Raw genomic sequence first — 15,469 nt, forward strand, 5'->3', positions numbered from 1 at the left:
ATTCATACAGGTGGTGGGGATATAAAATGATAAAACTTTGTAAAGCAATTGGGTAGTTCCTTTAGAAAGTAAATATGCATCTTGCATACCACCTAGCCATTTCACTCCTGGGTGTTTACCCAAGAAAAATATGCTTCATATGTCCACACAAAAAAAATCATACACAAGTTTTCATAGCAGCTTTATTTGTAATGACCCCAGACTGGCAACAACCCACATTTTAATTAACTGGTAAATGAATAAATTGTGCTACAGCCATATAGTGAATACCACTCAGGAATAGAGAGGAATGTGCTATTGGTATATACAGCAAAGCAGATGAATCTGAAAATGATTGTGCTGAGTGAAAAACAGACAAAAAGACAGTGTGTGTTCCCATTTATATAAGATACTAGAAAATGCAGACTAATCTATAGTGGCCAGTAGCAGATCATTAGTTGCCTGGGGTACAGGGGGAGGAAATGATGTATGGAGTATGAAGAAACATTAGGGATGGCTTCACAGGCATATGCACATGTATCAAATTCATCAGATTTTCTATCAAATGTATAGTTTCTTTTATGTCACTTATGCTGTAAAAAAAGTAAGGTAGTAAATGACATTATACTGTATAGATTTCATTTTAGGAAGTATTATTTTAATAGAAATCTAGGTTTGCTGTTAAGAGAAAATATTTAAGCAATACTTTCATTGTAACAGGCTAACTTTTGATTACTTGGTGTGTATGTATTATTTTGGCTTTTACTCAAGGGCTTTCTTGCTTATCCTTTCCTCATTTAAATCACCTCACTAAACCATTTAAGAGTAAGGCTATTGGAAGGAAGTTGTAATCTTTGTAATATGGAAGTATTCATCCTATAATTCGACGGTGATGTGTGACATAATAGAATATTTGTAGAAGGAATCAAATTTTCATATCTTTATCTCCAGTGTTTTCCTTGTGTCTACAACATAGTGGGTGGCAACCTACTGGTGGCTTCAGTTTGGTTGCTGTCTGTGTAGAGCTTATAGTCCAGATGTCAAAAGGAAAAGCAAAGTATGGTATATACAAGAGGTGTTTCTAATGATGGTGGATGGGGTAACCCTTATAATTAGGGGTATTGTAGCTGTGGAAAGTCATTTTAGGGAAGAAGCTAGAAGAAAGGAAAAGAGAATATATGACATGCAAAGAATGAATGGGAATGAACAGAGATGAATGAGGTGATTATTAGATGAGGTGAATTGGGGTAGACATGGAAACAGGGAATAAGCAATTTTTGAATTAGATGCATTAAGCACTAGGGAGCCAGTGAAAAGATTGGAGAAGGGTGCTGACCTAGTCAGAGTGACAGATAACACAGACTTTTCTTACTATGGCATTTTAAATTGGTTTATAAGAAATAGGAAGCAAAATCTACAAAGATGAAAGTTTTTAATATTTTAAAGAATTATCATACAAACCTTAAACCAAAGGGGGAGCATAGTAAGAGAATTATTTAGGAAAGAAAGATTGAAGTAGTGAAAGCAATTTAAACAGAGTTAATGGAGATGAAAAGTCAAAGACAACAATATGATTTCATGCCTGGAGAACTGAGGAAATGACCAAAGGAGAGTAAGAACAGAAACATCATGAGTAGTGTAGTATTGCTTCCTTTTCTTTGAACAGTCCCTCAAATGTCCAAGTTCTTAACCCTCTGCCAAGATAATATTTCAAGTTGCAAACACATCAGATACTAGTAGTGGAAAACTGGGAATAACTTTATCCCCCAAGTAAGAGATTGTTTAAATAAAATATGCCATATGTATAAAATGGGATGGCAGGTAGTTAAGGGAAAAGTATTTTCTTGAGGACTTTGTGTAATTTAAAGCTGATTTTTCTCTTAAGAATGATAATTGGATAAAGGGTCAAGAGCACATCCCGCCTCTTTTTATTATTTATCTATTTATCCTCACCCAAGGACATTTTTTCATTGCATTTAGAGAGAGGAAGGAAAAGAGAGAAATATTGAGGGGGTGTCCAGAGTGGGGACTGAACCCGCAACCTAGGCATGTGCCCTGACTGGGAATCAAACCCCAAAACCTTTGGGTTATGACAACACTACAACCAACTGAGCCACACCGGCCAGGGTCATTTCCCCATACCCCTGCCTTAATTCCTGCTAGAGTGTAAGCTCCATGAGTTGGTTGGCAGGGGATGAACTTTTGTCTATTTTGTTGAGTGGTCTGTCCCCACATCCAAGCAGGAGTTTGACCCACAGGAGGCCGTCAGATTATAATTGGATAAATTATCCTTGCCTACTTATGCTTTAATATTTGCAAACTTAGTTTGCCTGCTTTTTATGTTCTCATCTTAACACTAATATTTTATAGCCCAGCTACGTAAATTACCAGCATGGCATATACTTACTGCTCCCTTTATAGTATTTTATATCAAACTTTCTTTCCAACATTTCAGTTTTTAGGAGTCTGTTTTCAACACTTGTTCCACTGAATGAATGCTTACATGGCATTTAATAAATTAAAATATCTCCAAAGTCTAACTACTGTGAAGGTTACAAAACAATCATCGAATCACTCACAGAAGTTTCAATCACAGGAACAGCAGTGACTGATAATGACTGATTTGGCAACTTTGTAAAAATAATTGGTAGCTTATTCAGGCAACAAGCTTTGAAGTTTTGAAATTCCTTCTGAATTTTGGAAAGTGGAAACATTGGTATTACTTAATGTTAGGTGGGTGAGACTTTCAACATTTTTGTTTTGTTTGTATTATTCCTAATTTGTGTAATTTAGATTTGTATGAAATACAACCAATTTTTACTCTGCACTCAGTAAAAATAATATTGTAAAAGACTGCAAAATGACATGGGAAAATGGTCCGCAATTTGGTAAATGAAAAACAGCAAATTATAATGAATAGTGGGTATGCGTATATTCTGATGAGGCAAAACAAAATCAGTAGTACAGAATTATATTCACCAAGATGTTAATTACTTGTGGAAAGTGAATGGGTAGTTTTTTCCTTTGCATTTTTCCTAATTTGACAAAAGTTCTCCAATAAATCAATTGTCAGAAAAATAACCATTACAAAATGTTTTAATGATACAGTATAGCACCATGGTCTGGATGGAATCACTTTCCCAGCTCTTCCTAGAGTGTGAAGTTGGATGCTTTACTTAACCCTTTTGTGTATCAATTTCCTGATCTGCCAAGTGAATTAAATGAAATTGTAAATAACTATGTTGATGGAGAATTAAAAATTGTTGCATTTGTTCAATAGAATATAATACAGCAGAAAAAATTAAGAAACTAGATCTACATGGCATTATGTAGATAAATCTGAAAAACGTAATATTGACTAAAATTAACAAGTTATAGAACAATAGTTACATCTGAATTATTTTTAAATGTGCAAAAAAACCACTTTTGTTTATGGCTGTAAACATGAATATAAATGTAAAAGCACAATGAGAATGAATGAGATCAGGAAGACAGGCACACAGGAGGCAGTTCAGCTGTGTAAGTACTTATTTCTTAACAGAAAACCAATAAAGTTGATAAAATAATACATGTCATGGCTAGATGAATTGCATGACTATTATTTTATTCTCCATCCTATTCTATATGCATATAATATTTTATAATAATAAAGTTTAAAATTTTTACAACAAAACACACTTGAAGGAGACTGTTACTGCCCCCCACTACCAATATAAAAATGAGTATATCTGGCTGGTGTAGCTCAGTGGATTGAGCTTGGGCTGTGAACCAAAGTGTCCCAGGTTCGATTCCCAGTCAGGGTACATGCCTGGGTTGCAGGCTATGACCCCCAGCAACCGCATTGATGTTTCTCTCTCTCTCTTTCTCCCTCCCTTCTCTTTCTAAAAAATAAATAAATAAAATCTTTTTTAAAAGTTTATTTAAAAAATTAGTATATCACACTTTTGTTACAATTTGTAGTTTACAGTTTTGTTTCTCTTTTTATATTAACACTTTTTTCTTATTACTGGGAATTAAACCAACTTGGATTAATAATCTAATTTTTTAGTACTTTAGATTTTATTAAATAATTTCCTTTAGCTGCTAAGAATTGTATGACTTATTTTTTAATCACATTCTTAGAAAGTTAGTCTGACCGAAGGATGAGGAAACTAGTGTAGTTCTGTCCTCTCAAATTACTACTTTGAGTAAAATGGTTCCTCCTTTGGGAATCCACAATATTCAGAGGCAAGGTATTGGGCTAGATGTTCCCATTAGGTTTCTCCTAGTTTTGGCATTGTAGGACTGTAATTCACAATATTCTGTTGGATTGTTAGTTCTTTGAAACTAAGCATTGTGTTCTAAACACATTGACCCTCATAATACCCAGCATAAGGCAGTGGACTATTATGTGTTTAAAATTAACTGGAAGAATGGTCAGTACACTGTGAATCTCTTGGTATATTTTTTACAGATGCCTCCATTTGTCGTCTGTTGGTGAGTAACATGGTTCTTTCCTATGTTTAGTGATTTAGAATCTAGAAGAGAAGTAAAAAAGGAAGAAGGTGAAGCTTTTGCACGAGAACATGGACTTATCTTCATGGAAACTTCTGCTAAGACGGCTTCAAATGTAGAAGAGGTAGATGAGAGACCCTTTTAAATGTTTATCACCTTTTTACTTAATAGAATTGTATTATATTCTTAATATATATTCTTTATATAATTCTTAATATAATTTGTATTATATACTTTAATATTGGTGGTATATCTTCCACAAGCTTTTTAATTACTGGTGATCTTTGAATATCATAAAGTAGGAAACATTCTTTCCTTTGAAATGCCTTGTAACCTTCATCTTATATCACACTCCTGAATTATATTGAGTCTTCTCTTGAACCCAAAGTGCTCTAACACATCTTTATACACATTTTCCCTAAAATATTCTTTAGGTTGCATGAGAAGGATAAAAAGGATGATGTTTGGAAATGTTTCCAGACACTGAACTTTTGTAGCTTATTTATAGCCATTTCTGATGAAATAAGTATTTTATATTACTGCCATGTAATATTATACAAAACGTGGAAATTCTGCCATCTTTAGTAGATAAAATTTGCAGTATCTCTATTATTTCCATTAATCAACTTAACTGTTGAAAATTCTCTGAAAACATCGTGTTCTTTACTGTAAATGTTTGAGTATGGCATTAACATTACAGTACATAGATGAGTAGAAAGTTAATCTTCCATAAGGTGAATATATTGCTAGACTCTATTTATTTAAAGAAAAAAAAAACAAAACAAATGAAACTGAAAAATTAGTAACTTGCCCGGAATAATCCTATAATTCCACCCTTCTGGGTAAGAATCTTAAGAGCAACTGCAGACAGGGATTCTAAAAAAACAAATGATTGAAGAATCTCATTATTCTAAGGATAGCAGAGGATGAGGTCATAGGCAGCAGATAGCACTATGCCTGTGACATAGTAAACTGAGTAAATATTTACTAAGAATGATACTTGGTCTTCTAATTAACCCTTGAACCCAGAAATTGACTGTAGTCGTTAAACAGCATTGGTATTCACTGAAGAATTTTTTCTAAGGTGAGATATTATACTTATCTATACTTGATGAGATGCTCTGTGATTGTCCTTAGTGCATTTCTTATAGGCACCAATTCATGCTATACTGTTATTACCAGTAATTTCCATGTGATAACATACAGGAGCAGCGTTTCACTTCACACAGCAAACCCAGAGAGAAAACTGTTCCATCTGTTTTTCACCTTATAGTATACATGTAAACCTGCCTACTTCAGAGAGGGACTTGTTTATTATAGATGTTGTATTTGAATCCATATGGGCCAACATGTGGGGTGTCAAGGCATCTGAAACATATTAGTGATGATTAACAGTGGACTTTTGTTGTTAATTTTGTGAACTATACATTAGTATAGTTCACAATTTTGTCTGCCTTTTAATAAAGTACCGTATTGTGAAGTCAGATAACAAGGCATTGACTACTGGAAAGTAATCCTCAATTTCTAGTTCTGCCTCTAATGCCTTTGTGTTCATTTTTCTTACTCTTAACCAGTAATTGTAGGTATGTCTATGCAAGTAACATTTCTGTTGTCATTTAAATGAAATACAGGTGCCTCCCACTTTCAAAAGTTTGTGATACACCACTTTGCTTTTACTGTACTAGTGTAGGTTTTTGGTAAAAGTAAAGTGGTGTAAGGCAAACTTTCAGAAAGTAGAGGTGATACCCTTCACTTTATGCCATTTCAGCTTAGAAAAAAATTATAGGAATACCTTACTTTCATATAGTGGTGGAAACCTGGTTATTACATTAATATTTTGGCAGCACGAGTTACAAACTTTCTGTATCTGAGGTTAATAATAAAAATAATAGGTTAAATTTGATCTAGGCAGGAATTCTCCATACTCATGAAAGAATAGCATTTTATTTAATCATGTAAATTACTTTTCTCAGAAGCCAGTGATTTAAGAAATAATTTTTTAAGTTTTATTTTTAAAGGATTCATAGACAAGCATTACATAATATAATCATTCATGAGATTTTACCTAAAAGCTAAAAATATTATATAATAAAGTATTTTAAGAAGGTAGAAGACCATTCTGTGACTCAAAAAGGGTGAGAGCAAACCTGAATCTCTTTACATGACTTAGGAACTTGGTGAACATGAAAATAATAACCAAAGACTTCTGCTTCTGGGAGGATGGACTAGACTTACTTTCACCTATTCCTGCTAAGTCCAAAACTCTGAACATAATATCAAAAACAATTATAAGAAGACTCCGAATGATGGAGAGAAGAAAGGTGACCAGCTAGACACCTGGGGACCTGAGAAAAGACACAGCAGTAATTTCCCTTTGGTTTTCTTTTTGCCTCATATACCTCAGATTGGGTGCTAGAGAAACTGGCAATCTAGAAAGGCTAACAGGTGCAGGGGGAGAAAGAGCTCATTCTGTAGCCAAAGGACTAGGCAAGTCACAGCCTAGCAAGACAGAAAGCTTTTGGAAAGTAACTGCTCTACTACAGACAAACATCACAGAAAAAGAAATTGAGCCCTGCTTTCACAATAGGTTGACTGTGATGAGGTTCTTCTACACTCATTTCCCTATGGGAACAGTGTCAAAAGAAGCCAGGTAAAGCATAGGTATGAATAAGATCCAGGGTCTTATAAAACAGTATCCAAAGTGTCATGGTTTCAGTAAAGTCACTCTTCATACCTAGAACCAGGAAGATCTCAAACTGAATGAAAAAAACTATTCAGTAGATGCTAACAGCAAGATGTCAGATGTTAGAATTTTCTCACAAAGATTTTTTTAGACAACCATTATAAAAATGCCTCAACAAATAATTAGGAACATGCTTGAAACACATGAAAAATGGTCTCAGCAAAAGAAATACAAGGTCAAAAGAAGAACCAGATAGAAATTTTAGAAGTGAAAAATATAACTAAAATTAGGGGGAAAAAAAACAATGGATGGATGAGATCAGCAGAATGAAGGGGACAGAGGAAAAAAAATTGTGAACTGGGTGGTGGAACAATGGAAACCACTCAGGTGTACATTATAGGGAGAAAACAGATGGGAAAAAAATGAACAGTACCTCAGAGACCTGTGGGACAGTAGCAAAAGCTCTCATATTGTGTTATCAGAATTTTAGAAAAAGAAAGATGACCCTGAGAAAGAACTCAAAGTAAAAATGACTGAAAACTTCCCAAATGTGGCAGAAGACATAAACCTTCAGATTCAAGAAGCTAAACCAAATCCAAACAGGGTAAACCCAGACAAGTCAGCACCAAGACATACTTTTGTTCAGAGTCAAATCTCTGAAAGTTAAAGACAAAGTAAATATCTTGAAACAACACCATACCACATTGAATGATGGCAAAATTTGTCATTAGAAGACACATAGGCAAGAAGGAAATAACATTTTTTAAGAGCTCAAAGAAAAGGAGACATAGGTAGACAAGATGGAGGCATAAGTAGACACACTGTGCCTCCTCACACAACCAAGATAGGGACAACAATTTAGAAACAGAATAACAACCAGAACTGACAGAAAATTGAACTGTATGGAAGTCAGACAACCAAGAAGTTAAAATAGACACATTCATTCAGACTGGTTGGAGGGGCGGAATTGGGCAGCTGGGTAGAGAGGGGTCTCAAGACACAAAGAGCGTTGGGACCAGGCGCGTAAGATGGCAGCGGGTGGACCCTGGGTGCACAAGCGGCTGGCAAACTCCGACCGAGGGGTGGCAATCAGCAGACCCAGCGAGGCAGCGATTGTGAAGCAAGGCACTTCACGCAACCCAGGATCCCAGCACCGGGAAATAGAGCCTCGGGGCACTGATTGAAAACACCTGTGGAAGTTGAGGTGCAGGGAGAGACCCCCGTCTCATAGGAGAAGTCGTTGGAAAGACCCACAGGGTGCACAAATCCACCCACATGGGAACTGGCACCAGAGGGGCCCAGTTTGCTCGGGGGAAGTGGCGGAAGGGACTGAGGTCTGACAGAGAATGGAGCAAGCGCCATTGTTCCCTCTCAGACCCCGCCCCCAAATACAGCATCACAACCCAGTGAGTGGGGTGCCCTGCCCTGGTGAACACCTAAGGCTCCACCCATCATATGTAACAGGAGCAACCAGACCAAAGGAAAAAAAATAGATGGCTCAAACAGAATTGAAAGCCCCAAAGCCAGTACTTTTGAGTGAGAGATAGCCAACCTATCAGATGCACAGTTCAAAGCACTGGTGATCAGGATACTCACAGAATTGGTTGAATTTGGTCACAAATTAGATGAAGAAATGAAGGCTACAATAAGTGAAATGAAAAAAATGCACAGGGAACCAATAGTAATGGAATGAAAGCTGGGTCTAACATCAATGAAGTGGACCAGAAGGAAGAAAGAAACATCCCACCAGAAAAGAATGAAGAAATAAGAATTCAAAAAATTAGGAGAGGCTTAGGAACCTCCAGGACACCTTTAAACATTCTGACATCAGAATCATAGAGGTGCCAGAAGAAGAAAAGGAGGAGCAAGAAATTGAAAACTTATTTGAAAAAATAATGAAGGAGAACTTCCCCAATCTGGCAAAGGAAATAGACTTCCAGGAAGACCAGGAAGCTCAGAGAGTCCCAAAGAAGTAGGACCCAAGGAAGAACACACCAAGGCACATCATAATTACATTACTCAAGATTAAAGAGAAGGAGAGGACCTTAAAAGGAGCAAGAAAAAAGGAGACAGTTACCTACAAAGGAGTTCCCATCAGACTCTCAGCTGATTTCCCAAAAGAGACCTTACAGGCAAGAAGGGGGTGGAAAGAAGTATTCCAAGTCATGAAAGGCAAGGACCTCCATCCAAGGTTGCTCTATCCAGCAAAGCTTTCATTTAGAATGGAAGGGCAGATAAAGTGCTTCTTAGATAAGGTCAAGTTAAAGGAGTTCATCATCACCAAGCCCTCATTTTATGAAATGTTAAAGGGACTTATCTAAGAAAAAGAAGATAAAAAACATGTATAGTAAAATGACAGTAAACTCAGAATTATGAACAACCGCACCTTAAACAAAAACAAACTAAGCAATCAACTAGAACAGGAGCAGAACCACAGAAATGGAGATCACATGGAGGGTTAGCAACAGGGGAGTGGGAGGAAGGGGTGGGGGGAAGGTACAAAGAATAAGTAGCATAGATGGTAGGTAGAAAATAGACAGGGGGAGGGCACGAACAGTATGGGAAATGTAGAAGCTTAAGAACTTATGACCCATGGGCATGAACTAAAGGAGGGGAATGTGAGTGGGACAGGGTGTGCAGGGTAGAGGGGAATGAAGGGGGGGTAATGGGACAACTGTAATAGCATAATCAATAAAATATATTTTAAAAAACTGTGCTATACTAGATTTTAAAAAAAAAGAGCTCAAAGAAAAAAACTTTAAGCCCAGAATACTAGAACCAGCAAAAAGACGTTCTCAGATTTAAAAAAAAAAAAAAAACCTAAGGGAGTGGGCAGGGATAGGAGTAAAAGACGGAAAATTGTACTGGAACAACAATTAAAATTTTTAAAGACAAAAAATAACTAAGAATTTACCAATAGCAAATCTGTGGCTAAAATAAAGAATCTTGGATGAAGGAACACTAGTAGCCAAAAGGATGAATAATTACGATAAACTCTTTCTTAGAATTTTTGAGTCTTATAAATTATGTTTGACAATTAAAGCAAAACTATAATGTCTGATGTGGTTTTCAGTGTACATTTACAAAATACTATGAACGAAACAAAGCTGAAAGATATGTGGAGCTAGAAAACAATGGAACCAGTGGAATTAAACTAGGAAATCAGATAGTGTCCAACCATGATTATGAATTTGTCTTTTCCTTCTTCAGTTCTGTTGGTTCCAGTTATCAGTAACAGATAATTGGAAAAATCCAGAGACTTGGACGAGACAGTACACTACTCAATAATTTGTGTGCCAAAGGAGAAGTTTCAACAAAAATTTTAAAATACACTGAACTGAATGTAAATGAAAATACAGCATATCAAAATTTGTGGGAAACATAATGCACAGGGAAATTTATAGCATTAAATGCATACATTAGAAAGAAGAAACGTCTCAAATCAATCTCTTAGCTCTTATGTCAAAACTCAAAGCAGGGCCCTGGCCGGGCAGCTCGGTTGTGGGTTCAGTCTCTGGTCAGGGCACATATAAGAAGCAACCAATGAATGCATACATGGGTAGAACAACAAATTAATGTTTCTCTCCTCTCTCTCAAATCAATACATTAAAAAAAAATTTTTTTAAAGAAACCCTGGCCAGGTGACCCAGTTAGTTGGGGCATCATCCTACACACCAAAAGGCTGCAGGTTCGATTCCCAGTTGGGGTGCTTATGGAATGCAACTGTGTGATCAGTGTTTCTCACATCAGTGTTTCTCTCTCTCTCTCTCTCTCTCTCGCTCTTCCCCCACTCCCTTCCCTCCTCTATGAAATCAATAAACATATCCTCAAGTGAGGATTAAAAAAAGAACTCAAAAAGGAAGAAAATAATAAAAGTAAGATCAGAAATTGGTGAAATTGAAAACAAGAACATAATAAAATAAACAAGAAAAGAAAAGGTAGTTTTTTTAAAGGTCAGTGAAATTGACAAGTTTTTGTCGAAACTGACAAAGAAAACAGAGAGAAGGCACCTATGACCAATATTAGGAACAAAACAAGGTATAGCTACAGATCCTGTAGACATCAGAGGACTAATACTTAAGTATGATACATTAGATGACATAGACAAAAAAACCTCACAAACTCCCACAATTTACCTAGTGTGAAACATTATTTGAGTAGCCCTGTAACTATTAAGGAAATCGAATTCATGATTTTTAATTTTCCCCAAAAGAAATCTATAGGACCAGATGATTTCATTGGAGAATTTTACCAAACCTTTAAAGAAAGCACAAACACCATTTCTACACTATCTTTTTCAGAAAGTAGAAGAAGTGGAACATTTCCTTATTTATTTTATGAAGCTAATATTACCCTGATACCAAAACCAAAGAAAATACAAAAAAAAAAAAAAAAACACTGACTGGTAGTTCTTAATATGAAAACAAAATTTCTCAACAAAATATCAACAAGTGGAATTTCAACAACATATGTAATATACATGTACATAAAACATATGCATCATGGCCAGATGGAATTTGTTCCAGGCATGCAAGGCTGGTTCAGTATTCAAAAGCCACACAGTATAACCCACCATTTTAATAGGGTAAATAGGAAAAACCACATAATAGCAGTCAATGCAGAAAAAGCATTTGACAAATTCAACACCCACATGTTTTAAAATGCTCAAAAACTAAGAAAGAAAGGAATTGAGGAGGTCTTCCTTAGATTGTTAAAGAGCAACTGTAAAAAACCTACAGCTGACATTATACTTAATGGTGAAAGGCTGGATGCTTCATCCCTTAGATCAAAAACAAGGCAAGAATGCGTGCTCTCAACATTACTTACCATATTGGTGGAAGTCCTAGCCAGTGCAGTAAAGGAAATAAAGGCACACAACTCAGAAAAAAAGAAACTGTCTTTGTGTGTATGACATGATTGTCTCGAGGAAATCGCAAGGAATTCACATACACACACACTAGAGGTGAAATGTTGAATTCAGCAAGGTTACAGGATACAAGACAAATACAGGGTGGGGCAAAAGTAGGTTTACAGTCATTGTGTTTCCCTATCAACAACTGTAAACCTACTTTTTCACTCCACCCTGTATATAAAAATATTTCAGTATACTAGCAGTGAGCATCAAAATTTAAAAAATAACACCATCTATAGTCACAAGGGAAAAAAGAAATAACCTATATATAAATCTAAAAATAACATGCACAGGCCATATATGGTGATAACTACAAAACATTGGTGAAAAATTAAATAAATGGATAGACATACTGTGTTCATTGTTTGAAATACTCAACCTGGTAAAGATGTCACCTCTCTGTGAATTGATATACAGATTTCACCCAATTCCTAACAAACAAAATCCAGTAAGAGTTTATAGATATCTCACAATATTAATATAAAATATATATAGGAAGACTGAGGAATTATGTAAAATAGCTAAAACAACTTTGGAAAAGAAGAATAAAGTAGAAGAATCACTATTTGATTTCAAGTTTTAGGTAGCTGTAGTCATTGAGAATGTGATACTACTGAAGGGATAAATACCTCAGTGGAACAGAATGAAGAATCCATAAATAGACCCACAGAAGTATGCCCAGCTGATTTTTAATGAAAAGTACAAAAGCAATTCATGAAGGATATCTGCTTATACAAATGGTGCCCTAGCAATTGAATATCCATAGGCATAAACAAATAAATAAATAAATAAATAACCTATCACGCCTTATAAAAAACTAACTTCTATTTATCTGTTAGGGTAACGAGCAAGAAAATAAATCTTCAGAATCTGGCACTAAGCTTGCTTGTCACTGAAAGCATGATCCATAAAAGGAGAAATTGATAAATTAACCTTTAAAAAATTTTGAATTGTCCTGGTAAGATGATAAAAAGACAGCCTACAGAGTGGGAGAAAATACTTGCAAAACAAATATCGAACTAACAACTAATGTGTAGAATAAAGACCTCTCAAAACTCAGAAAGACAACTACTCTGTATGGAATTGGAAAGATCTGGTTGGAAGATGAGTTTTACATTTACCAAAATAACTAAGAGAAGAACTTAAAAAATGGGTTAAATATTAGATGTTTTGCACTTTAGTGAACCAACCAGTATTTTTTAAAAACAAAAACTGAGTTAATTCATGACTCCTATGCATTGTCAGACTTTAAAACACAATTAAGTACATGATTATGTAAAGAATATTTGTACAGTACATTTTTATTCATTGGTTTATTTTTGTACATCATTTGTATTGAAGCATTTTGGTGGGCTCACAATAAGATTGAAGGAATTACTATTGAAAATCAATTTAAATTGTGTCACCATTTTGAAAAGTGAATCCATATATACATCGTCTGGCTTTAGAAGTTATCACCACTTTTACAATTTTGTTTTATTATGTTCCCTGATTTTTTTAAGCAAATTCCAGAAATATATTACCTATAAATATTTCAATAACAGTAATTTTAAAAAATATATAACCATAATACCATTATTATAGCTAACAAAATTAGCAATGCTAATTCCTTAATACTATTGACATGATCTGAATAGCACCCTTTTAATTTTATTCAATTAATGATGGAACACAAGTACTTAGGGCCTTTTTTGGAGGCGGGGATCAGAGAAGACTAACAAAAGATAACTAAGGAAAAGATAAGTCTTTCTCCTTCAGGAAGGTGGAAGAAGGACAACTAACCCAACCTTTATCAGGCATCTGCATTGTGATAGGCACATAGCACCAGTTTCTGTGGCAGGAAAGCCAAGGCCTCAATGGGAAACTATATAGCTCATAAAATGATAACATATTATCTCTGGGATTCAAGCAAGAGTTAATCTGCTAGAATTAAATCAAAAGAGGAGTCTTGATGAAATATGAGAGATAAATGTTAGTATTACAGGGTTCATAGATTCTTGATTACTTAATGATTTAGATTTGAGGTTGAAGAATATAGGAATTAATTTTATGGAAATTTGTTCTAAGTGCTATACCTTATGTGTTAGCTTTCTAAGGACTTGTATTTGCCTAATTATGCCATCCTCCATGGCAGAGGCAATTTGCACACTGGGTAGAAACTTGAGCTGTGTGCTCAGACAGGCGTTTATCCTCAGCTTACTGCTTGAACTTGGAGGACGACCTTCCTGTAGGAGAGCTGGTCATGTGAGGAGTTTTAAAGAGTAAGGAAGGTATCCTAATGACTCATCTTAGTCATCTAGTGAGAGGGTTGGTCACTGTGTGGACAGTTCATAGAAAGTCATTGTCCTCATTTTGTATAATCTATTGAGAATTATCAGTCTGTAGTCAATCCTTGCCTCTTGCGTGCAGAAAAAAAGTTGGCCAACCCCTGTAGTTAAAAAATAAAACAAAACAAAACAAAAAAGAAACAAAAGAAACCCTCTTAAAATGCCATGTTTAAATGTAAATTATTTTAAAAATAATTATGTTAAAAGGTACAATGATTTAATACAAATGTCAGTGTCCTGATTATGGACCATCTGACTAAGGATTCTTTTTAGAAATTTAAAACTACATGATTATTCATTAAGGTTAAACATAACTGGTACATTATCCCTTTCTGTTTAGAACTAGACCCATTTCCTTTTGCTCTTGTGCTGTAGTCTGTTTTTATATTTCAACTAAGATCTAGTTACTGCAATTAGTATAATGCAATTAGAGACCATAAAGTTTAACTCTTGTGTTTCCCTCCAAGAGATTGGATAATTTGCAGCATGCAGTAACACCTTTTTTCCCAGCATTAGTTCAGTTGTTGCTGAAAATAGATTTACTTTTAATCTGTAGATCTACTGATTTACTCACCTTGATGATTTAATCCAGGAAGGCTCTGTTGATGGGGAGAAGGGCCAGAGATGGTGTAGCTTCCACCACGAAGAGTGATCTGACCCAAACCGTCAGTAGTATCAAGATTGAGAAACATTGAGCTATATATAGGATACAATTCAAATCAGTGAAGTAAAGAACTAACAACCCAGCATAGTACATGAATGCTCTTTACTCATTTAGTTGTAGATGGGATGGTAAATAATTTTGATCTTTAAAGTGCTTCATTTCAATGACAACCTAGGGAAGAAAGTGACGAGTGAAGACTGCAAAGTACTGTTATGATGTGACACCCCTTCTGTTTTATGGGCTTTCTCTGACTTGTGAATTCTATAGTGAGTATCCTCAATTGTTTCAGTCTCTTCCTGATGATGTTGTCACCTGGACCCAAGTTCATTAAATTCCTACTAAGCTTCTCCATTTCACTTCAGGCCCCCATCATACCATCATCCAGTACTGCTCTAGTTAGAAGGTGTTAA

At 35.4% G+C, this 15,469-nt stretch overlaps 1 protein-coding gene across 1 annotated transcript in view; it reads left to right on the forward strand.

Moving 5' to 3' along the window:
* Positions 1-15,469, forward strand: part of RAB2A (RAB2A, member RAS oncogene family) — an 89,532-nt gene that overhangs the window by 57,842 nt on the left and 16,221 nt on the right. The window contains exon 6 of the mRNA XM_045861100.1: positions 4,486-4,597. Coding sequence (XP_045717056.1) covers positions 4,486-4,597 — 112 coding nt within the window. The remainder of the gene's footprint in view (positions 1-4,485; positions 4,598-15,469) is intronic.

The sequence above is a fragment of the Phyllostomus hastatus genome, unplaced genomic scaffold, assembly GCF_019186645.2.
Source record: "Phyllostomus hastatus isolate PE091 unplaced genomic scaffold, TTU_PhHast_1.1 phas_scaffold_21, whole genome shotgun sequence".
Classification (NCBI taxonomy): Eukaryota; Metazoa; Chordata; class Mammalia; order Chiroptera; family Phyllostomidae; genus Phyllostomus; species Phyllostomus hastatus.